This window comes from Tachysurus fulvidraco, chromosome 19, assembly GCF_022655615.1.
Source record: "Tachysurus fulvidraco isolate hzauxx_2018 chromosome 19, HZAU_PFXX_2.0, whole genome shotgun sequence".
Lineage (NCBI taxonomy): Eukaryota > Metazoa > Chordata > Actinopteri > Siluriformes > Bagridae > Tachysurus > Tachysurus fulvidraco.
This window is the reverse complement of record NC_062536.1, coordinates 6747630-6771202: the sequence shown is the minus strand read 5'-3', so window position 1 is coordinate 6771202 and position 23573 is coordinate 6747630. Positions and strand designations below refer to the sequence as shown.

Sequence of the window (23573 nt, the reverse complement as noted above, 5' to 3'; positions counted from 1 at the left end):
ATGCAAGTCAACATGACATTTCCTGAGTTTCATAAACAGCATGCATATGGAAAAACAGGAATTTCCAATTCCACTCAGTAATAAGGTCGGTGCTGAGGTCAGTTTGGATATCAATGGTCCGCTTGGCCTAATTTGGGTCTTTTTGCTTAGATTTTCCCATGTGTCTCCTAACATTCTTTCCAAACTCCTAAAGGGATATGAATCTGTTCTGGATAATACATTTAAAAAAAAAACCCACACAATTAAGACCAAAAACATACTTTTAATACATTTTTTCTTCACCGTCATAAACACATTTACCAGCATGGAACAAACCTTAGTGGCACATCTGTTCTCACAAGTGACACACAAAATAAAAGGAGATAATGTACAAAAAAATTAGAAAAAAAAAAAAAAAGAGCTAGTCACTATTGCAGTTTTTAATTCAGCTCAAATCACCACATGTATGATTATTATTACTCAATTTTCATTAAGGCACATTCTGGTCAAGAAAGGCAGAAAAGAAGCTTAACAACATGGCAATACGCTCGGAATGCAAGAGGAACTGGATGGAGGAAGAGAAATAAAAAAAAAATAAAAACATTTAAATCTGGTGAAAGGATGTATTTATCCTGTACTAAAATTGCATTTACATTATTTGACATGATTCGATGTGTGTAGTGCATGGCATGTTTGAGTCAGGGCAAAAAAACAAACAAACAAAAACAATAGTACCGTTTGTTAAGGGGAAAAAAAAAGCTCATTTATACTGAGTTTCATGATCAACTACCTTTACTCAGTCCTTAAGAACACACGAGTCCTGCCTTTCTGGCATCTGGGGCTTGATATCACTTTAAAAGGAACGTAAGCACAAAAAGCACAAGACACATTTAAACTTTGGTCATTTCTAAAAACCTAAAACGCCACAGTTACAGTTCTGAGAATTGCACAGTTTTCACAATGGTCACCAAGGCTGTGTTAACAAAATGACTCATCCGTCATTCTTAATCAGAGTAAATCACTTTGCAGGGGGAAAACAAATTAAAAAAATCTGGATTGTAAGACAAATAACATTCAAACGTCCCCGACACAATCTAAAGTCAAAATATTCAAACTCCCTACTTTTTAAGACACAAAACATTTAATATTAAAAAACGATTTATGTGTCCAAAAACAGGAAGAGAAGCCATGTGGGATAATTGGGACTTAAAATATACGAAGAGCAGCTGCGATATTTAAAAAAAGAAGAAAAAAACAAAAAAAAAAGGATTGAGATTCATTTCAGAAGAAAGAGTCATTTGCTGGCTGTTTGCTATGTGGTGGTAACTTGTGTTAGAGCAAAACAAACACATGACTAAGAGCACCTCTTGCTGTATAAAACAACCCTTGACTAACGTCTCTTAGCAACTATTCTAGCCTAACTCTGCATCCCCGATAGGGCAAAAGTGGACACGGATGTGGAAAGTCAACAACACATAACAGATGCCATGGAAACGTAAAAGCGAGGTGCGCTAGCTGTGAAGGCTTTTCCTCTGGAAAGTGACCTCACTGACCTTGCTTCGTGCTGGAAACATAGTGGCTATGAAACCGAAATGACAATAAATCCATTTTGTGTAAAAAATATATACATATAATACTATTCTTTTAATTTCATCTGCACACGAAAGAATAATCTGATTATTACTGCAACTGCAAAACGGACACTAATTACCAGAGTGGTCAGTGAAGAGCTCTGACACAGCCGTACCATAAAGAAGCAGGATTTCAGCCTTAATCAAACAGTCTTTTTTTTCTCTCTACCGCGTGGCCCGGCTCGTCCGGGCTGTGTGCCGATCCTGTCGCAAACCCGAAGAGAAGAAATAAGCTAGTGATGATAATGTGATAGGCTGCGCGAGTCCTCTGTATCTTTTCATTCCAATCAGTTCATGATGTCTGGGAGCCAGTGATGTTTGTTGGTGTGGGTCTTCTGTGATCTGACCTCAGAGACTTCACACTAAAGGTCGGTGACTTTGTTCTCCAATGCAGCTGCAATCTGCTGCAGTCGCAGGGTCAGCTGCTTGCTCTGAGCTGCGGGGTCGTCCTCTAGCGACGAGATGATCTGCGGAACAAAACGCGGGTGAAGAGTCAATGAGACATCTGCATTGTTCCACCGGTCTGATTGGGCGGCAGATTTATTTTCTATAACAGCAGCAAGGTTTATGTTAATGTGCTGGTTCTAATAGGCATTACAGTTACTATAGTAACAATGACCTAACTGGTGATATAGTCGTGATCAGCTTTGTGGGAGAACTTTGTTTAACATTGTGAGAAGAAGTCTCCAGTGTCAGAGTTTTCTAACAGTTAACTCGGATCTCTCGCACGACACGGGGCAGTTTTTCATTTTAAGATTTTTAAAAGAGAGAAAACATTATTTATAGTGTCATTATAGTGTCATTATTTAACTGCTACTACTACTACTAATAATGATAACTAAATTGAAAATTGCTGTGGTATTAAAGGAAAAAACTTCAGGACATGTAGAGAATAAGTAATCTTTTGGTAAAATCTTTGTGGTTGTAACTGACTGATTGTGTTTATTATTTAAAGCAGTAGTGAACAGAAACAGAGTGAAACTTACTCCATCGTAGTACTTGCTGGCGTACTGATACAGCTGGTGCAGAGCAACCTGGGTGTTCAGTTTGTCTGTGTGGGACTGAGCAAAACAATGCAGGGTAAGTGGCTCAGTTTGTGTAGTGTCTCTGCAATGTGTGTACAGGTACTCACGCACTCTCGCACGCACTCACGCACTCTCGCACGCACTCACGCACTCACGCACTCTCACACACACACTCTCACACACACACTCTCACACACACACACTCACACACACACACTCACACACACACACTCACACACACACACTCACACACTCACACTCACACACTCACACTCACACACTCACACTCACACTCACACACTCCCACTCACACACACACACTCACACACTCACACACTCACACACTCACACACTCACACACTCACACACTCACACACTCACACACTCACACACTCACACACTCACACTCACCCGTGAGATCTCAGCCAGGTGTGTGTTCATGTCTTGATCACTCACTGACACCATCTGACGGATGCCTTTGTAATAACTGCAGGAAGGACGAGACAGACAGCTGAGGAAAGCTGTATACTGATACTGTGCAGCTTATCATTACACTCAGTGGATATTAGACGTTAATAAAATGCCAGGTTTATCAGTAATTTATTCACAATCGCTTAAGAATATAATTAAGAACTATACTGACTCCTCAACCATCTTCTTATACGTAGGAATCTCTTTTGCGTAGAGGAGTTTGTTGCTAGGAGACTCCTAAAATGGTTACAAAAAAAAAAAAAAGGAAAGTTAGAGAAAATGCGACACATTGAATTCTTAAACAACATAATTTTGCATAGAAATGCTACTGTTCAGCTCCATATCTACACTAAACATGTCCCTGCTTCTGATACTCACCGGCGTCAGCTTGTGCTCCGTCTTAGTGCAGGCATCCATGAAGGTCTGGGCGATAACAGACAGCGAGGCATCTACTACCTCGGTGACGTGTACGTCAAAGATGAAGTGAGGGTTTTTCAGGATGTTAACCCAGAATCTCAGAGGCAAACTGAAAGCGCACACACACACACACACACACACACACACCCCTCTCTTACATACAGTGCATCACAAATGATCAGCAGGATTCCACTTTTCCCCTCTTGCCCTCTTGCTCATTAAAGCTCTACATTTGTGTTTGCATCTGGTTTTGTGTAAAGCTGCGGTCTATAAAATTGCATACTGAACTACCACAAGCTCTACTAATCTTATATCAGCTCTGCTGGTGATTACATGATTCAACACGCACGTGTCATTTTTGTCTTTGTTTTCCATTCAACTCTATCATAACCAAAGTTAAGAGTCTAAAGCGATAAACAAAGTCATCACTGTCTATTGACAGAGAAACACTACTGCTTGTAATGACCGATGACATCACTATCACCTAGAGTCATTTTTACTGCAGGAATCCTTTCTTCACAAGTCAGATCAAAGACAACATACGATTATCATATAGTATAATACAAATAATACTCATGCCAGCATCATGAGACATTTCACCCAGGAGTATTCATTAACCAAAAATTGATGCTTTAGCACTTAGGGTCAAAACTACAGATTCTATATTTTATTGATTGATCTGTTGGAAGCGAGGGAAAGGGTACAGTCTGTGTATGAGAGAAGGAGTTGGGGAAAATGAGTGTGGAGTGTGTAAGAGACACACTGAGAGTCTGAGACACACAGAGAACAGACCATCACCTAACCTATGACCAGATATCAAAATCAGATCTCTAAACATTTTAGAAACTAAAAACTTTAATTTTAACATTGTCTTTTCCAGTTAAAACATCCCACTTAATGGCATCATTGCTTTTTGGCTGCACGATTATGGACCTCTCAGTGCTATAATATTATGAATTTTTTTATTTATTAATGTTCAATAAAGTTCATTCATTTTCTACCGCTTATCCGAACTTCTCGGGTCACGGGGAGCCTGTGCCTATCTCAGGCGTCATCAGGCATCGAGGCAGGATACACCCTGGACGGAGTGCCAACCCATCGCAGGACACGGACACACGGACACACGGACACACGGACACACGGACACACGGACACACGGACACACTGACACACGGACACACGGACACACGGACACACGGACACACGGACACACGGACACACGGACACACGGACACACGGACACACGGACACACACACACGGACACACACACACGGACACACACACACGGACACACACACGGACACACACACGGACACACACACGGACACACACACGGACACACACACGGACACACGGACACACGGACACACGGACACACGGACACACACACAAACAACGGACAATTTTCCAGAGATGCCAATCAACATACCATGCATGTCTTTGGACCGGGGGAGGAAACCGGAGTACCCGGAGGAAACCCCCAAGGCACGGGGAGAACATGCAAACTCCACACACACAAGGCGGAGGTGGGAATCGAACCCCCAACCCTGGAGGTGTGAGGCGAACGTGCTAACCACTAAGCCACCGTGCTCCCCTGTTCAATAAAGTGTCAGTTCCATTTTCTAGTTCATTTCACACAAACTTCCTTAACAAAGAATGCAATTATCTCCTTTTTGTTCTGAGTCATCAGTGAAGCAAGCAGACTTATTAAATAGACAACACCTGCTGCCAAATTGAGGGAGGACAAATGGACGCAAGAAGAATTTAGGAATTCATCTGTCGATCTTAATGGGCTCTTAATTGGCACAGCAGAGTATAAATATTTCATTCTGCCTCAACAGAGTCTGAACAATTAAAGGAGCCTGGGTTTAGACCAAAGAACTTCTTAAAAAAATAAATAAATAAATAAATAAATAAATAAATAAAGATGGCTGCTAAGAACATGCTTTGAACAGCACTTGTTTTTTTTTAAGAAAGAGGGACCAGAGAATGACAGAAATGAAAGTGTGTTGTGGAGTGGATTTATGGTTAGTGTGACACTGAGTGTTGTTGTATGGACCTGTTGGTCTTCCATATGTGGATGGTTTCCTCGTCTACGTTGTCATGTTTGTGCGCCTGCTCATCCAGAAAGTCGAAAAAGTACTTGATGGCCGGAGGGACTTCGGCCCCTGAACACAACACGCTGCGGAAGAAATCGTCGACAAACTGCTGCAACGTGCCCTGTGACACACACACACACACACTTTATTCGTCACATTCCTTCAGCAGTATGACTCAATGCAAATACTCTTTTTGCACAGACAAAATATGAGAAAGATTGATGTTCAGTTATTTCACATCCAGAGATTCTTCCTCTCTCATTATATATATATATATATATATATATATATATATATATATATATATATATATATATATATATATATATATAAAATTATTTATTTTACCTTCATGGACAGCAGCCTAGTCAAGTAGATTTCAGTGATGGTTTTAATGGGGGCCTTGTCCTTCATGCTGCCCCGCTTGGACTTCACTTCATCCATCTCTTCTGCTGGCCTCACCAGGTGGAACACTTTGTCATCGTCCAGCAGAGCACTTCCTGAAAAGACAAGCAGCACATGGGCACGACGGTTTACACATGCCAATCAGGTAGAGTATAGCAGCCTTCCCAGACTAATACACAAATAGGAACATACAGTAACAAGCTCGCTGGACAAAAAAAATAATTAGTTATTAATATTAGTTATTTAATATAATTGGTTCGGTTTCCCTCGCCTCAATAACAACACTTTACTGAGGACTTTGGGTGAGAGGCACATGCAGCTACATGGGATGTTGGTTATTAGAGGGCATCTGCGGTTTCACATGGTGCCCCAGGTCATATGATACTGAAGATTCTGAGAAGTTTAACACATTCAACTGATGTACACTTGGGTTTCTTCCAAGATCTGTCCTTTGCAAAAGAACATGCCAGTAGCTTGACTGGTTTTGACAAATTGCCCTTAGGTGTGAATGCGTCTCTCATCCAAAGTGTATTCCCACAGATAGATTGATACGTTGATTCCGCTTTAGTCATTAAGGCCATGTGTTCTCTTACTTGTTGAACATGTAAAATAAATCTATGTGCTATGTACCATAAATATGATCCTGGAATGTGGGAATGTTAGTAATATTTTCTGCTTGGACAATAATCACAAGCACAGAGTCTGGCCAGCATCGGATCGTTCAATTTTCAGGTCACATACTACCAGGTTTGACTCCAAACGACACTGTACAAAAATCATTTGCTGCATGGAAGTAATTCTAACATATAGAGGACGCTGTACTCTGATATTTATTTATTGCATGCTGAAAACCGAGCAAACCCACTTTCTTCATGGCTCTCCTGGTTCTGGTCGAAAGACTGCTGAGTGTGAAGAACTTTTGACAGAACGAGAGTGGCGTTGTCTCGCACCTAATTAAAAAAAAAAAAAACACACAAAATAACAAAACAATATATAATCAACAACAGTGGTTGTAAATGATTGTAATACAGCGCTGAAAGCAATATAATGATGATGTCACATATTTGACGAGTTTGGCTTTATTGCTATTGTTAAGTGCGATAATTTGTTACAACCACCACATCGGCATGTAAGGCCACTGCTGTTTTAAGTAATTCCGTGATTTCAGAATTCAACTGCTGAACAATTTAGTTATTAGACTAGAGACTAGTTCGATTCATTTTAGTTCATGTATAGAACAGTTTTACTTTAGCACCCACATTGTAATGCGCCAGAGTGTTGAGACGTTTCCACCTGCCCTCCTTCTGAGATGTTAAATCGATATCGGACAGGATCTGCCCCGTTGAGCCGGGACGCCATTCTGCAAAAAAAAATTATATATTATATATATATATATACACACATACATACATACATACATACATACATACATACATACATACATACATACATATACACACACACAAACATATAAATTATTGCATATGACAGCTCACTTCCACATCCTAGAATAAACAGTCAATACTGTTATGTTGAGTGTTATTAAATGGTGAGTGTGCTAAACTGGGTGCAAACCTACCCAAGGCGACGCTCTCTACAACCGGTCTCTGAGAATAGGGAAAGTTCCGGTAAACCTGTTCAATGATTTTCTCTTTCACCTGGGTGATAGTGTCACAGTTCAAAACTTTCACTGGGGTTAAATCAGGGCCCTCACCATGGACCAACACCTGTAGAGTCTGAAAAGATTGTACAAGAAGTCAACACAGTACGTGAACACAGTATGTGAATGTAACGAGACAAAAAACACATGCGTGAAACATGATACACAAAAACAACTCTGCCCCCAATGATTTGCCCATCCTGCAAGTGGAACCACATCAATGACAGAGCAAGCTTCTACTTTTTAGTCATAAAGAGAGGGTCAAACAATAATTCCTAATGTAGTGTTGGTCCGCCTTTTGCATACAAAACAGCCCTGACCCATCAAGGCATGGACTCCACTAGAGCCCTGAAGGTGTTCTGTGTTATCTGGCACCAAGATGTTAGCAGCAGATCCTTTAAGTCCTGTAAATAGCGAGGTGGGGTTTCCATGGATCGGGCCTGTTTGTTCAGCGAATCCCACAGATACTCGATTGGATTGAGATCTGGGGAATTTGGAGGCACATGACATAAAAGAAAATTTGATTCACCAGACCAGGCCATCTTCTTCTATTGCTCCGTGGTCCAGTTCTGATGCTCACGTGCCCATTGCTGGTGCTTTTGGCAGTGGACAGGGGTCAACAAACTGTTATGCACTGTGTATTCTAACACCTTTATATCAGGTTCCTTCCTTGGACCACTTTTGATATACACTTTTGTCCCCTGCAGACCAGGAACACCCGTAAAGACCTGCACTTTTGCAGATGCCCTGACCCTGTCGTCTAGCCATCACAATTTGGCCCTTGTTAAACTCGCTTAAATCCTTATGCTTGCTCATTTTTCACTTTATCTTCTGACACTTTGAGGACAAAATGCTTCACACTTCACTTTTTACACTATACATTCATATATATATATATATATATATATATATATATATATATATATATATATATAGTTTCCTTTTAACAATTGCATCATCACTTGACAGCTTTGACAACTTCAAATATACATTTTTTAATGTCACATTTTATCTGTTTGTCTGTCTATGCATATACTCTTTTATCCATTCGTCTCTTTCTCTCTTTAGACAGGAGGACAGACAGGCGGACAGAAAGGAGAACAGACAGGCGGACAGATAGGAGGACAGAATGAAGAACAGACAGGAGAACAGAATGGAGAACAGACAGGCGGACAGACAGGCGGACAGATAGGAGGACAGACAGGCGGACAGATAGGAGGACAGACAGGCGGACAGACAGGAGGACAGATAGGAGAACAGACAGGCGGACAGACAGGCCAGTTTGTGAAAGTTTTGACAGAAAATCATGACCGTCCTATGTGGGAGATTACTAAAAATGGACTAAGCTGGGCCAACTCACCAGTACGGAGTACTCCACATCATCTCCCAGCAGGCCTGTGTCATTTAGAGTGTACTTGGCCCTCTTCAGATTAGCATCCACTGGGCCTTTTTCTACCTGGTGCTTTATAGCTTTAAATAGCTTGTAGAGTGGTTCACCAGCTGAGTCCTGACAACACAATTAAGTCCACATGAATGAGCTATTTTGAACTGCTGGAAGTCCAGACAGACTGAGATGGTCGCTAAATGCAGCTTACCTTGAGGAACTGGTAGAGGCAAATGGACATCCAATTACATAGCATCCTCTCAACCACAGTCTCTGATCTACAGACAGGATACAGAAACATGGATGATTTATTAAAAAAAAAAAGCTTCAGGTTCTCACTCAGCCCTTGCTGAAAGGGGCAGTGTCTCACCTGCGGAGCATCAGTTTGGGGTTTTTGCTGTGCACATGCTCCTCCATTAGCTCCAGCAGGAGCGTCCTCATGATGTCAGTGTAGTATTCCAGCTTCCCGTGAAGTGCCACCGTCAGCAACGAGGCAAAGTACACCTTATTTCTGGCATTGAACTCCTGCCGGCTCTCCAGAGTACGAATGAACTGTAGAATAGTCACAGGAAGTGTAGGAACATAGAGAAAAACAGAGAGCACATTTTTTCAAATATTAAAAAAATATATAAATATGGGCAACGACCCTGTTTTATACAGTATGAGAGATTTGAAGAATTTTTGTTAATCCGATAATGCTAATAACGCTAATTAATGTTAATCCATATAGCTGATATGAGGTCTAGAAAATATGTAGTAATTCAGTCCATAGGAATCAAACCTTGGTGTATTTTCCTTGTCTGTGTGGTTCGCTTTTGTTCCACTCTTTCGTTTTATCGTTACCACAGAGCAAACAAAATCAAAACCATCAAATTAGATCTGATTCAGACTCCTCAAGGGGATTATTTGGTGCAAAAGTGCCATGAGTTAATATATTCTGCATGCAAAATGAAATTAATAGTTGAGTTCTTGCTGTGTTGGTCCTTATAAAAGTATGTCACATGATCAAAATCATACAGAAGCCTTTATAAATGTAAAATCAACCAATAATCCTTCTGGTCTTTGCCGAGACTCGAGTAGTATTCTCTTTTTCTCTAGTATGTAATGGAACCTTTTGTGCGGACTTGAAAAAGCCTCTTTGTGAAGAAGTTATATGTTATTAAGTCATTTATGCTCCGGACGCTAAAAGGCTGAAAGTGACTCATCGTTTCCGTGGTCGTCATGGTTTCGGTATACAAGCTAAAAGCGTATGTTTGATCAGGAAAGCGAAGTGGACTTTAATAAATTAGATAGCGACGTACGTTGATGAGGAAGGTCTTGCTGTTGAGCAGATTGGAGAACTGATTTAATGCCTGGTCAACGATGGCCTTGCGGTTTTCTGGGATGTCCAGCTTGCCAGTGATCATGACGTCATTGGCCCCATCTTTAGAGGGAAGGAAAAAGACTCGGTTCGTGTAATTCTTGTAGTCCAAGAAGGGAATTCGGGCCTCGCTTAGATCGCTGGTGTGGTCCTCCATCTCAATCATCAGATCTGAGAGAGAGAGAGAAAGAGAGAGAAGGAGAAAATGAGCATGCAAACTTTTGATACTTTTATGTTTTTGTACTAGTAGATTTCTTATAAAGGAAATAAACAGGATATGACATGGCTATATTACTGAGCAGAAACACTGCTGCGTGAGTATAAAGTTTAGCCCTTTATGGAGGTATCAACTCTTCCCCTTTATGTCTTCTGTGTGGGAGAATGAAACAGTGTGAAAGAAGAAAAAAAAATAAGATTACATCTCAATTTCATCTTTAGTTATTTTATAATATCGTGTGCCAAGATATTAAATAACTAAAATAAATCCTTTATTAAAAAGTGAAAAGACTATAAATGTGCTGGGAGTACTGTAGATGTTATACTGTAGGACTATGTGCTTTTTCGCTTTGCACCAGGAGGTCCTTCATCAGACATTCCATTCTTCATCCTCCAAGGGCACCTACAGTATAATCTAAACTCCGATAATAAACAAGAGAAATGTGCGCACTAAGCCCAGCCCACAGTCGCACTTACTGCCTGCAAAATATTCATGGCCGGTAAATTTTATATTTCTATATATATTTTGATATGATGGTGCAAATCTAATATTACCCAAGGGGATGACTCACACAAACCGGATAAACAAGGCAATACGAAAGAATAGCCTTCAACGGCAAAACACACACCCTTAAGCATGTACCCTTAGTGTGTTTGTGTGCAGGGAATGTTGATGTGTGCTGGAGCTCGCTTTAGTCTACCAGAAGTGCAGTAAAGTGCACATTGTGTGTTTAGATTTAGATGTCAACATTGATGTAATGCAAGTTTTCTCTGCTTCTGTCTTGGCAGGCTGAACTGAACTCGATGCTGTCGAGTAAACATTTTTGCTAATTGGACCTCAGCTTCACTGGCATTCACTGTTTTAATGTTGTATATAATGTTTTTGTAGATTATAATCATCTTGCTACAAATATTTTCTTTAGATCTTGTTAGCTCTCGCTTAATTTTTTTTATCAGTGGTTAAGGGTCTGGGTTGTTGATCAGAGGATCAGGTTTCAATTCCCAGCACTGCCAAGCTGCCACTGTTGGGCCCTTGAGCAAGGCCCTTAACCCTCTCAGAAGTGCTGTATCATGACTGACCCTGTGCTCTGACCCCAATCTTAAATGTTAGGATATGCAAAGAAAGAATTTCACTGTGAATATCTGAAAAACCAAGGCTTCTCTTCTCTTCTCGGGGGAAAAAAATGAAAAGATCCACAGGTTCCTGATTCCATGTGTATGTTGTTAATAACCCCCAACATTCTGCGATTCCCCACCTGTGAACTCTTTTTTACATCGATCCCGCACGCTTTCCTCCAGACTCTCCAGCTGGTGCTTCACCTTTTCATATTCTCTCTCAGCTTGCTGGCTTTTTCTCCTATAAACCAATAAGCACATACAGATGCATTGTTACAGAACAGAAGGGAACTTACAAAAAAAAAAAGACTCCACTAGCATGACAAAGAGATGTAGTTTTATTTACCTATAGCAGTAGACAGACACAGCGATGAACAGCAGCATGGGCAGGATAACCCCTGGGATGATGATGTACAGTGGAACCTCACTCTTCTTCTCGTAGCGCACGGTGCCCACGTTGAACAATCCACGGCCAAACTTAATCTGAGAAGAAAACAAACAAACAAAGAAACAAATAAATAAATAAAGGAAGAGGGAGACCAGGAGCTGAGAAATATACAATGAAAACGTGTAAAAAACATGAAGATTTGAATGAAATCCAGAGCTCACCACTAGCTCCAGGGTCTCTGAGCTGGTGTCTCTGCGTTGGCGCCTGGAGCGAGCTTTAGGGGGCGTAGATGGGGCCTCGAGGAACAGCTTATCCTCGTGCAGGACCGTAACCACACATTGTGTGTCTCCAACAAACGCTTGTGCCTCTTGTGCTGTCATGGCGTTGGTGAGACCTTGACCCTGCATTTCACACACACACACACACACACACACACACACACACACACACACACACACAAACAAACACACACATTAATAACAAAAGGGAGAGGAATATAAAGACACTCTGTACATGATTGAGAAACGTGCAAAAGAGAAACCTTTCCAAAGCCCCTAGCAATAAAACTAGCGTGAATATACTCATATATATCAAGTATTTCTTTTAGAAGCGATAAGCTCACAGATGACACACAATGGCACAGAGAGACACTTACATGGACAATAATGATGATTCCTGCACTGATGGGTTTATCTTTTATCTCGGTGAACGTAGGGTCGGAGTGGTACTCAAACTCGGTCAGGTTCACCTGGATGTTGTCGAGTTCGAGGACAGTCGTGAATGACAAATCCTCGGGAGTATTGTTCACAGTCGGAGAGAGGAACTCTAGGGTTGTTCCGTTCTTATGAATAAACTCCTGCATGTACTGAGAGATGAGGATGACAAGGCAAGTGAAAAAGGTGTCAGCTTGAATCTAAATTCATTCAGGAAATGCATTAAAACAACACAGATGACAGTGTTAGACAACAATGAGAAAAAACAAACTATATGGAGATATTTTTTTTTTTAAATGTAAAATCACCTCAGCGTTGCTGGGATGCAAGTTGAACTCATCAGCAGAGGGCAGCACTCTCATAACAGCTCTCTGTACCAGATCGAATCCTGTTCCCACCACCGTGATCTTCCGGCCTCCGCTGAAATCAACACAAACTTGATAATGCAGCCAGGCCAGTTTTTCATTCTGTACTGTGTGTGTGTGTGTGTGTGTGTTCTTATCCACAGTGCTGCCCTTGTCATTCTTCTGAATTGAAATTTCATCAATCTTTTCCTACTATGCTGCGGTATTTACATTTCCTGTAGTCTTGCATTTTTTTTTTTAGTCGTGCAATGTTTCATTCAGCAAAAAATGTTTAGTTCTGACAGCAATACAGCTCAGGCATGTAATCTTTGATGCATGAGAAGGCGCAGTCACTACACTACATTACTCTATTGAGTTCACGCCACATACTGTGCAGTTGTGTTCTCACATTTTTACGAGAGAATAATTTATCTTCTCAGCAGAATCTTTTAAATAAAAGGAATTCGTCTAACTTAATTATCCATCATTGGAATGACTGCTTTACAGATTATTCATTTCCATCTCTGTATTTAAAAGAGATTGATAGCACCTTATGGTATACAAAACCGTTTTAACATGCGATTTGGGGGGGAATTAAGCATTCGGTACAAACACAGACACCCGATTCACTACTTGATTCATGATTCAGTGACTCGGAGAATTCACCACAATGTATCACAGTATTATCCCGACACACTAGAGTTTTCCATCCATCGTTTCTGGTCATAAAAGATCATCTCTATGGGTTAGTAAACTGCATTAAAAACTCTGTAAAAAGAATAAAACAATATGCTAGTCAGACTAACCATACAAAGCTTGCTTGAGGAGAGTAGCTTGTGATCTTGGGATTGATGGCGTAGGTGAAGGTGCCGTTGCTCACGATGACGGAGGTGCTCTCACCGTATTTTACTGTGACTTTCAGCCGCCCGGACGGAACCTGGTGGTTTTTATACGAACCTGTCTTGCATGTGATTTGGTCTCCAAAGTCAATGCTGAAGTATGGCAAGGAAAAAGAGAAAAATTGACATTTTCAGACACGTAGCGTAGGACGCAAGTTGGCCAACAATACAGGCAAACGGTGGGAGACATACATCGCAGAAGAGTTATTGATACTCATTACTGATAAGCTCATGAGTCAGTCTGTTACTCACACTTCACAGGGCACGTCTCCCACAGTGACACTTATGTCATCTTTAGTAGCCGTGAACAGGTCTTCACCTGAAATGGTGATAACCGTCCCACCGTCTTGTGGACCTTTTGTGGGGTTCACCGTCTTAGGCACAGGGTCCTGAAGGAGAAGGATAAATTGCCTACATCAGGGTTTGACGGGCAACTTCTTAACATGATCCGACAAAAAACGAAGAAATTACAGATTGTATGCAACCGGATTCCACTCCAGAAAGAGTCCATACACAGAAAGGCTTAAATATTCTAAGCCAATACATTTAGAACTCCTTGATTAAGGGTATATGTGACCGTGATTTCCATTTAAACAACAGTATCACTTGACCATTTGGGTGAGAACACCTGTAACAATAACAAGCCAAGGTGTAGGTGACCATGATTACTATTTAAAAGACACCCAGCCATTTGGGAGACACTCGGTTCTTACACTCAATTTACATTTAAAACAAAACCCTGTTTAAACTACGAAGAGGAAAAGCAGCATCAAATGTTTGAGCAGGATTTGTCCTGGGTTCTTCTGGACTCCGACGAACCCGAAGTACTTCAGGTATTTTGTCACTGCTACGCTTCTTCTTTATCAAGATCTTCGCCGTTTTATCATCGTTTAGTTTTCTTACACCTGTTTAGCAGAAGGCAGCACACTGTAGCAGAGACTATCTACAGGACAAAAGGCATTAGCTCGTTACGGGTGACTGTCGACCGAGCTTGTTTGTTGGATGAGTGCAAGCTCGGTAGAATTCTCGTCCGTTCAGAGTCCATTGTGCATGTAGCCCCGGTGGACTGTCAACATATCGCAGCATACTTAATATGAGCATACAGAAAAAGATCATGTGATTATTTTAATCTGGTTAGATGTCTTCTCGTCTCAGAACATACTGAAGACTCATTGAAGATAAAAGTTTCTGTGAACACTCTGACTGAATGTAAACACATTCCAGGTCAATGTGACGTTCTAAGAGAGAGAAAAAAAAGTCATATATTTGATGCGTTTCAGCCCAGCTAACATGGTGCTACTTCCACAAACGCATGGCCATTCTGATGCTTCTTTTGCTTGGATGGGAAGATAGTGCTATCAGATCATTTGCTTGAAGCCATACAATCAATATATATATATTTTTTCTGCTTACTCATCTTTTTTTTTCTGCAAAACTGAATCTACCTTGCACATAAAAAAAAAAAAAGAAAGGAAGATACTGCAGTTTACTACAATGAAATAATCAAGATTATTAACAAAGTGTGTGTGTGTGAGAGAGAGAGAGATGATCAGTACCCGGTACGTGAAGAGAACTGTGGAGACGCTAGGTTCTTTCCCCTCTACTGTCACTTTCACTGGCCCATATGGGCTCTTAGGATTGGGCAGATCCATAGGAGGGTCAGGCAGCGCTCCGATCTTACACACAACACTGAAACGAACAGAAGGAATGATGTAGACACATGCACGGTAAAAAAAAGAGAAAGTGTTTTCTACAAATGGTGACATGACCACATAATAGATTCCATTCTACAGTCAGACTGATTCAACATATCCACAGTTTCTGACACATCATTAACGCAGTACCTAGTGGAAACTGTGTATCTGTCTGCCTGGTGCTCGCACGGCACTCCAGCCACAGTGATGCTCTTGATGTCTTCTTTTTTAATCCCCAGATTGGATCCCTTTATAGTAACCGAGATCTGCCCATTACTGGGCCCAAAGCGTGGAATGATCTGGAGTGAAATCATGGGTAAGGATAAAAAGTTTAGAACCTGCATATGTAATAGTTCAAAATAAGCGTGTGTGTGTGTGTGTGTGTGTGTGTGTCTTACATCTGTGATGGTGGGAGCAGGGCACTGCTCAAGCTCTTTTGTACAAAGTTTAGAATAAATGCAGGACTGTGTGGTCTCGCACCACACGCAATTGTACTTGGTGTCGGAGTTCTTACACAGACTACAGTCCTCACGGCCCACTGAACAGTTGTACAGCACCACTGAGACACAGAAGTGAAAAGAGAGATCGATGAGGTAATGCATTGTGTGTGTTACTTAAACACATGAATAGGGAAATGTGAGGAGGGGAAAACGCCAAGGCTGACATTTATTTTCAGTCCATCTGAAATCACTTCATGCTAGGATCAGGAAAGGGTTCAGTGCACAATCATTTCTGCATTGTTAATACTGCTCCTGTACAACGCTGCTAAGATATTGGCATTTTATAGTCGGTGACTGCCAAAACTCGTGATATGTAAATTATATGCTTTTGCCATACATGCAAAACTACAAAGGGAAGAAGATGCACTCATTCACGGCAGAAGTAAACTGTAGATAATTTATCAAAAGTTTGAAGAAAACAAAAAAAAAAAAAAACACATTAATACTAAAGAGATGAAATAGAGCAACCTTATTAAGGCTCAGTTTAAAGTTACACCCTCAAAACACACCCTGCTTTTGGGTAGATCACATGATATCTAATCAAAGAACTGCAGTTTTCTACGTTTCCAGACGACCCAAGTAGCAGGCGAGCAGTTTGCCTGAATATTGGAGATGCCCAGAAGACCACACTTACCCTGAAGTGTGCTGTCGATCCTTTTCTCCGTCTCCTTATCTTTCACATAGAACGACACGTTCACCTCCGAATGTTTATCATAAGCAAACTAGACACGGTAAGTCAGAGGGAAAAAAAACAGTACACTCATTATAGATGCTACATTCACTTTTCCTGATAATGACACTTAAAAGAAGTTACATAACATAAAAATAAATGTGGAATTTGCTGGAGATACATGGGATTGCTGTGGATAGTAACACATAAGCACTATTCGGACGGGACTAGTTTTACGTGGGGACGTGGAGTAATGCAATTTTACCTCAGGACGTCTGTAATATTAATTGGCCAATTCGCACGGGACAAGACATCTCAGTAAAACTAGCAGAAGTGGGAGGGGTAACTCGCTTTACGCACTACAGTAACCTCCTTGTCGTCATGTGCGTATGACGTTGCTTCCTGTTATCACGTGCGCAAACAGACAACTTGGCGCCTCCATGCTTGAAAAACGCGCCAAAAACTACTTTTAAACAGGAAATGACGGAATTTTACCGTACATATTTACAGCGGGTCTATTCGGACGGGATTAGTATTACCTGAGGTAATTTTTCCGGACCTTTTTACAGAAGTCTATTCGGACGGGACTAAAATCACAGAGAAGCTCTGGTAATAATTACTTTACCCCCATGTCCCCAAGTCAAACTAGTCCCGTCCGAATAGGGCTTTAGAAACCATGACGATGGTTTAGACTTCATGTTGAAACCAGAATGAATTTCCTGGTTACACAATTGCACTTTTGACCATAAAGTACTCAGTTATGTTTCCTCTTAAAGTTTCTCTCTCGTATCATCTCAGGGACTTTTCCCTCATCCCCATCACCTCTGGCTTGCTCACTAGGAATATATACACCATATAACATGTATATCCTGAAGTTATATATTTTTGTGAATTACTTTGTGACTATCCATTTTGTAAAAGCGCCATATAAATAAAAATAAATATAAAATTTATTTCATTTCGATTGTAAAGAAGATTCTTCGTTATACTTAAGAATTAAGTATACGTCAGAAGAAAAAAAAATCGAAAAATACGTTATTTATCGCATTTATCGTTTTTTTATCGCTTTGTTTTGGGGGCATTGTGTAGAGGAGAAAAGGTATCGGTGCATTTAATCAGTCATTTCTGTAAGTGTAAAAAGAGGATTTCTGCTTTGTCACATTCGTTAGTAGGAAGTTACTTTCATATATGCAGTGTGTAATCTGTTTAAATTTAAGTCCAACCCTGAGAGTGCCCGATAGCGCTCAACTGTGAAAGTGATTTGACTCTAAAATCGACCCAACTGCAGGAAGTAAACCAAAAGTTGTGTAGTACGTGTTGTGTTGCAGCATGTTTTATTTTTTTTGCCAAACTGACCAATGAACCAAAATACAAAATATTCCATATGTTTTTATAATCAAATTGAATTTGTTTCATTGTGTGTAATGTCATTCATTATCTTTGACATTTACATCATCACAGTAAGATTTCTATAATCTTCCATATCCATTGTTATCAAATACAATACTGCAACCTTTATGGCTCGTGCATATTGACAATTAGATGACACGAATGCTGTCCTGTGGCATTTTTGTAGCTCTGTAACTCAAATATTGCATGAATGGAAAGAAAATGCTAAGAGATTAGATGGGTGAATGGTAAACAGTACAGTCTGCAATGGAACAGATTTCATATGCAACTGTGCACAAGACTATCTAATGCCTGTGACATACTGACCTCATAACCAGCAAAGGTGAACTGTGAATCGGTGGTAGTCACGTCACCCACTTGCTTCATGAGCTTGGTGCCGATCTGGAACGTTTTCCCCTGGATGAAGCAAGAAATGAAGAACATAGGTTACCTCAGCATGATGTATAAAACTCCCTCACATTCTTTACTTTAGAAATGAATAATCACACACAAGTGTCATTACCGTGTACTTGTCCAGATTTTTGCCTTCAAATGTGATGGGGGTTTTAAAGCCCACGGGAATGAGTGATGGCTTTAGATTCTGAAACTGTGGACACTTCTCACGCTGTAAGAACCAGAGAACCAGACAAAAGTTACATACAGTCTTTATTATATAGTCCTTTGCTATATTAATAACTACGTCCACAGACGTATAGGAATGTGTAGCAGAGTCTATTATGGGGAAACTTTCCTAGTTCTTTCTAGACTCAGCTTGCCATGTACTGGTGTTTATATAGAGAATCAACAAAAAATATCTGAGCCAGCAATCCTCTAAATGTCTGCAAGTGTACAAGATGGAAATTTGGTGGAACAAGACTTTAAACAAGCGATTAGAAAGTTTAAAACCCAGCATTCCCGAGCTGCCATACTTGAGCGGTACAATCCCTTTAACCCTCAAATGACAAGCCATAAAAAAAAAAGAGTAAAATGTACCACTCTATGTTTAATGATGTTGTCCTCTGCGGACTCGTCCTGATCACTGCACGTGTGATCCTGTGTGTTCCACTGGCAGCCCCAGTCACTCATCACACATGCTATGCACCTGCAGGACAACAATGGGGTTAACGTGGTTTGTCTGCATTTCTGTACACTACATAAACGTTTACTTCTAAGTAGATTTACAATGGCTCAGGAACTTACGGCGTATTTACTGCGTTCTTCACGACCGCGGCACAGTTGTAGAACTTGTATTCACCATGTGTTATCTCAATGCTACTGTTCATTATGATCTTTACAGGCACCGCTACGTAATCTAGAGACGCAGAGCAAATCAGACAGATTAGACACAGCTTACTGACCAACATTAGGAACTATTAATTGCCATCTCACTGCATTATAAACTGGGTATCACTGACAGCAATGTGTCACTTATACTACGTCTTACAGCTGTTATACTAAATGTTACGGTGTCACTTGAATGCTCCAGAGATGAGCGGTGTCAAAATAAGACAGCATTAGAATAGCACTGAATGTTTAGGGAGAGTTGCTTAAGTTACGCTAGTTAATTACAGATGTGATCTGACAACCTGACACCTACAAAAGCAGCTTGCACATAAATGCAAGACCCGAGCATATTAAACCTTCCTGACGTAGCAGAGGTGGGGGATGTGCCAGAGGAGAGGTCAGAGTTCTCACCTTGCATCTCAGGGGTAGGTGGAATGTCCACTGGATTTGGTAAAGCGCAGACAACTTGACGGTTGTTCATCTCAGCCTTGCTTTCGAAGTCACCGAACACACACTTCAGCTCATTGTTGACAACGCTGGGGAGCGGCGAGACACTAATCTTCACCTGCATGGGAAAGTTAAAGCAAGACAAAAGACGCATTGCACCCGACTTATTTACTGTCACGGTGGTGAATATAGTGGCATCACAGGCTCTTCAGGACAAGATACTACTACTACAAAAAAAAAAGGAATGTAGCCAATTGTCAAAGACAAACAAAAACGATATTCAACAGAGACACATGAATATGTGAACATTCTTTATTAGAGCTCCACATTTAGCTCATTCAAGAACACAAGCAACCCTATTCACACTAGACTCGAAACAACACAAAGACTGAAACCTTGAAATGATTTGCTAAAAACAACACAAACAGACGGAACCTTCGCCAAACTGCACCCAGCTGCTCTGATGTAAAGTAAATTAGTGGTGGATAAAGTTTCTTCAGTGTACACATGTCATATAAGTCATACACAAATGTATTAGAAGACTACTATTTCTTTTTAAGGAATTAGCTCGAGTCTAATAAAGCCATGCCATATAATAAACCTTAAGCACTGTTCCAGAAAGGTTTGATCTACTTGAGCTACCTAGAAGTGGAATACAAATTATTTAAAGCTAAATGAATCATATCTGACCTGTTTGGTCTTCTTGCAGCTGAGGCTGGGAGGCTCGAAACTCTGAATGTCTATGCACTTCTGGTTAGGACTCCACAGCCACGCGTCCTTCTCCTCTCCTCGACTGCAGTCCTTTTTTCTGGTGCATCTGCAATACCAAAAAAAAAGGAATTGAATGGTGAGGCATCTGAAGATGAACCAGCATTCCTGATCCTGATCCATATCACTGGGATACTGACATTTTAATCCAGGATTCATAAAGATGCACAAATATAAACATTTTCAACACCCTTATGTACTTCTGCATGCCAAATCTATAACTAGCTAGCTAGCCGATCTCAAAACTCTAACTAGCTTACAGATGTGAATAGGATTTTCATTTCTTTTTCTGGCATCTTGGCAGACGTTTATCCAGTTAAGGGCCTTGGTTAGGGGCCATGGAGTGGCAGCTTGATGGTACACGGATTCAAACTCAACCATCTGAACAGTAGTCAAATGCCTGAACCACTGAGCTTCCACTTCCCATGAGATTTAAAAAGTCTCCATTTGCATCTGCACATTCTGAGTGATTTACTTAACATCAAACAAACCTGATAAAATTTCCAAAACAATCAAAATTGTGTGTTTATCATTAATATCAGGTCCAAAAGTGAAAAAGTTTCCAGGGGAATGTTATAGGTTTTGTTCGATTTTATCACCAAGTAAACAAAGATTTGTCACCAGTGATGCATGCTATCAACTGGTCACTTACCGGCCCTCCAGCACACACCAGCCACAGTATGGATCCCTTTGACTTACACACGACTGGCAGTTTGTCTTTTGTTCACATGCCTGCACTGGAACTTTAGTGATCTGGACGAAAAATAGAAACACGATGTATAAAAAAAACAAGTGAGTGCTGATCTTTTTCAAATGGACACTATACTGTATGTCTAATCATAGGCAGGGATTATTTAGCAACCTTCTTCAGAGTGGTTATGTACAGATGATCCATGCTGGAATCAAAGAACATGGATTTGTTAGCTGGACCATCAGCACTGTCTCCTGGAAATTTGCCATAAACGTCAACGTGACCGGTCAGATGAATCTGTACAGTCAAGATTCAGAGGGCAAATACAGTAAATAATACAGAACACTGGGCTAAATCAGAATTCACATTAGCATGTAAGCTTTGTGGTAATTTTTCTAAGATTTGCTAAAAACATCACCTTAAGCACTTCTCCCATGTTGGTGCCCACAAAAGCCACAGTGTTGTTGTTCACCACAGACACTGCCACAGATGTCAGCAAGCTTTTCCTGGTGTACACAGGGCTAGCGCTTAAAGCGTAATCAGCTGTAGTGGCTAAAGACGATGGCAAGAACTCGGCTCCACAGGGATACAAGTTAAATATATTCGTATACTGAAAACACACACACACACACACACACACACACACACACACACACACACACACACACACACACACACACAATTCTAATTTATGTCTTGAAACGTCCATTTTATTTCTTACTGCAAATTTCCCCCTACTTAATCATTTTCCACTTTCACCATGCCTCTGCTGAGACTGACAAAGCCAGCCAATGCATCACAAAGAAAGCTCTACGTTCTACCTTATTCTATACACATTAGCTCACAGATGCCAACAATCGGTTGATCCTGGCCACTGATGGATGTGGCACCATCCAGTGAGGAGCTTAAATCCTAATGTTTTTTTCTCTTGATGTACTCAGGAGCCTAGTAATGTTCTATGTCATACATTATAACTACTGTATACACGTTATATATTATAATTCTTTACTTTTATATACTATCATTTTGTAAAACAGGCAGCAAAACCCCTGGAAGCCCTAAAGAATAAGGAAAAAACAAGGATCCAAGCAGCTCATTCGAGCACATGGTGGAAGCACATTTGGGCACATGCAGGTCAGGAGTACATTCCTGTGGTTCTCTCCTCACTGGGATTTAGATCTGGATGATGTACATGATGTATATGATGTTATAGATGTATATGATGTATATGTGGATTTATCATTTGTTATTCAGACAAAGGTAAGAAAATGTATGAAAAACATTCATTTCTTTCAGTTGTTTTCTCTAAGGGAGTCTGTAACAAATATTAATAAAGGCTTTGCTATTTCCCAGCTGCAAAAAGAATAACACATTACAAATAATGTAACAAAGAGAAAATAAAAGTATAGTGTCTATATTTTAAGTTAATTTCACTCATCAGACCTTTGCTTACTTTTGGAAATAAATAAAGTGTCTTTTAACATTAAACTATAGTTTATATATATATATATATATATATATATATATATATATATATATATATATATATATATATATATATATATACACACACACACACACGTATATACGTATATATACGTATATATACGTATATGCATACATATACGTATATATACGTATATACATACATATACATACATACATACATACATACATACATATACACACACACATATATATATATACACACACATACATATATATATATACACACACATACATATATATATATACACACACATACATATATATATATATACACACACACACATATATATTCACAAATGTACAAATACAAAAGAAAACATGATGAACATACAGGACAAACACATTTACTCACATCTCTCTTGGGTTTGCAAACCTCCGTTTTGCCTGTGTAAGGAGAGACGACTGCCTTTGGCTTTTCGCTGATGTATTCTTCTTTATAGCATGATTCTAAGGCTTCTTTGAGTCTGCGGTTGATGCTGCTAAGAGGATACATGCAGAGGGCTGAGTCCAGTC

At 40.2% G+C, this 23573-nt stretch overlaps 1 protein-coding gene across 1 annotated transcript in view; it reads right to left on the bottom strand.

Moving 5' to 3' along the window:
• Positions 1-242: 242 nt before the first annotated feature.
• Positions 243-23573, bottom strand: part of plxnb2a.1 (plexin b2a, tandem duplicate 1) — an 86948-nt gene continuing 63617 nt past the window's right edge. The window contains exons 3-37 of the mRNA XM_027153881.2: positions 23413-23573; positions 21970-22161; positions 21723-21848; positions 21513-21613; positions 20783-20909; positions 20057-20210; positions 19562-19673; positions 19355-19463; positions 18885-18986; positions 18689-18778; positions 16937-17024; positions 16201-16361; positions 15953-16101; positions 15665-15797; positions 14361-14497; positions 14016-14201; positions 13174-13285; positions 12808-13017; positions 12374-12553; positions 12111-12247; positions 11905-12005; positions 10374-10603; positions 9443-9624; positions 9284-9350; positions 9049-9195; positions 7608-7764; positions 7288-7388; positions 6894-6978; positions 5972-6123; positions 5584-5744; positions 3485-3632; positions 3279-3343; positions 3047-3122; positions 2597-2671; positions 243-2077 (exon numbers count right to left, since the gene is read on the bottom strand). The exon at positions 23413-23573 is cut by the window's right edge and continues 951 nt beyond it. Of these exons, the coding sequence (XP_027009682.2) occupies positions 1973-2077; positions 2597-2671; positions 3047-3122; positions 3279-3343; positions 3485-3632; positions 5584-5744; positions 5972-6123; positions 6894-6978; positions 7288-7388; positions 7608-7764; positions 9049-9195; positions 9284-9350; positions 9443-9624; positions 10374-10603; positions 11905-12005; positions 12111-12247; positions 12374-12553; positions 12808-13017; positions 13174-13285; positions 14016-14201; positions 14361-14497; positions 15665-15797; positions 15953-16101; positions 16201-16361; positions 16937-17024; positions 18689-18778; positions 18885-18986; positions 19355-19463; positions 19562-19673; positions 20057-20210; positions 20783-20909; positions 21513-21613; positions 21723-21848; positions 21970-22161; positions 23413-23573 (4619 nt within the window). The 3' untranslated portion in view covers positions 243-1972. The remainder of the gene's footprint in view (positions 2078-2596; positions 2672-3046; positions 3123-3278; positions 3344-3484; positions 3633-5583; positions 5745-5971; positions 6124-6893; positions 6979-7287; positions 7389-7607; positions 7765-9048; positions 9196-9283; positions 9351-9442; positions 9625-10373; positions 10604-11904; positions 12006-12110; positions 12248-12373; positions 12554-12807; positions 13018-13173; positions 13286-14015; positions 14202-14360; positions 14498-15664; positions 15798-15952; positions 16102-16200; positions 16362-16936; positions 17025-18688; positions 18779-18884; positions 18987-19354; positions 19464-19561; positions 19674-20056; positions 20211-20782; positions 20910-21512; positions 21614-21722; positions 21849-21969; positions 22162-23412) is intronic.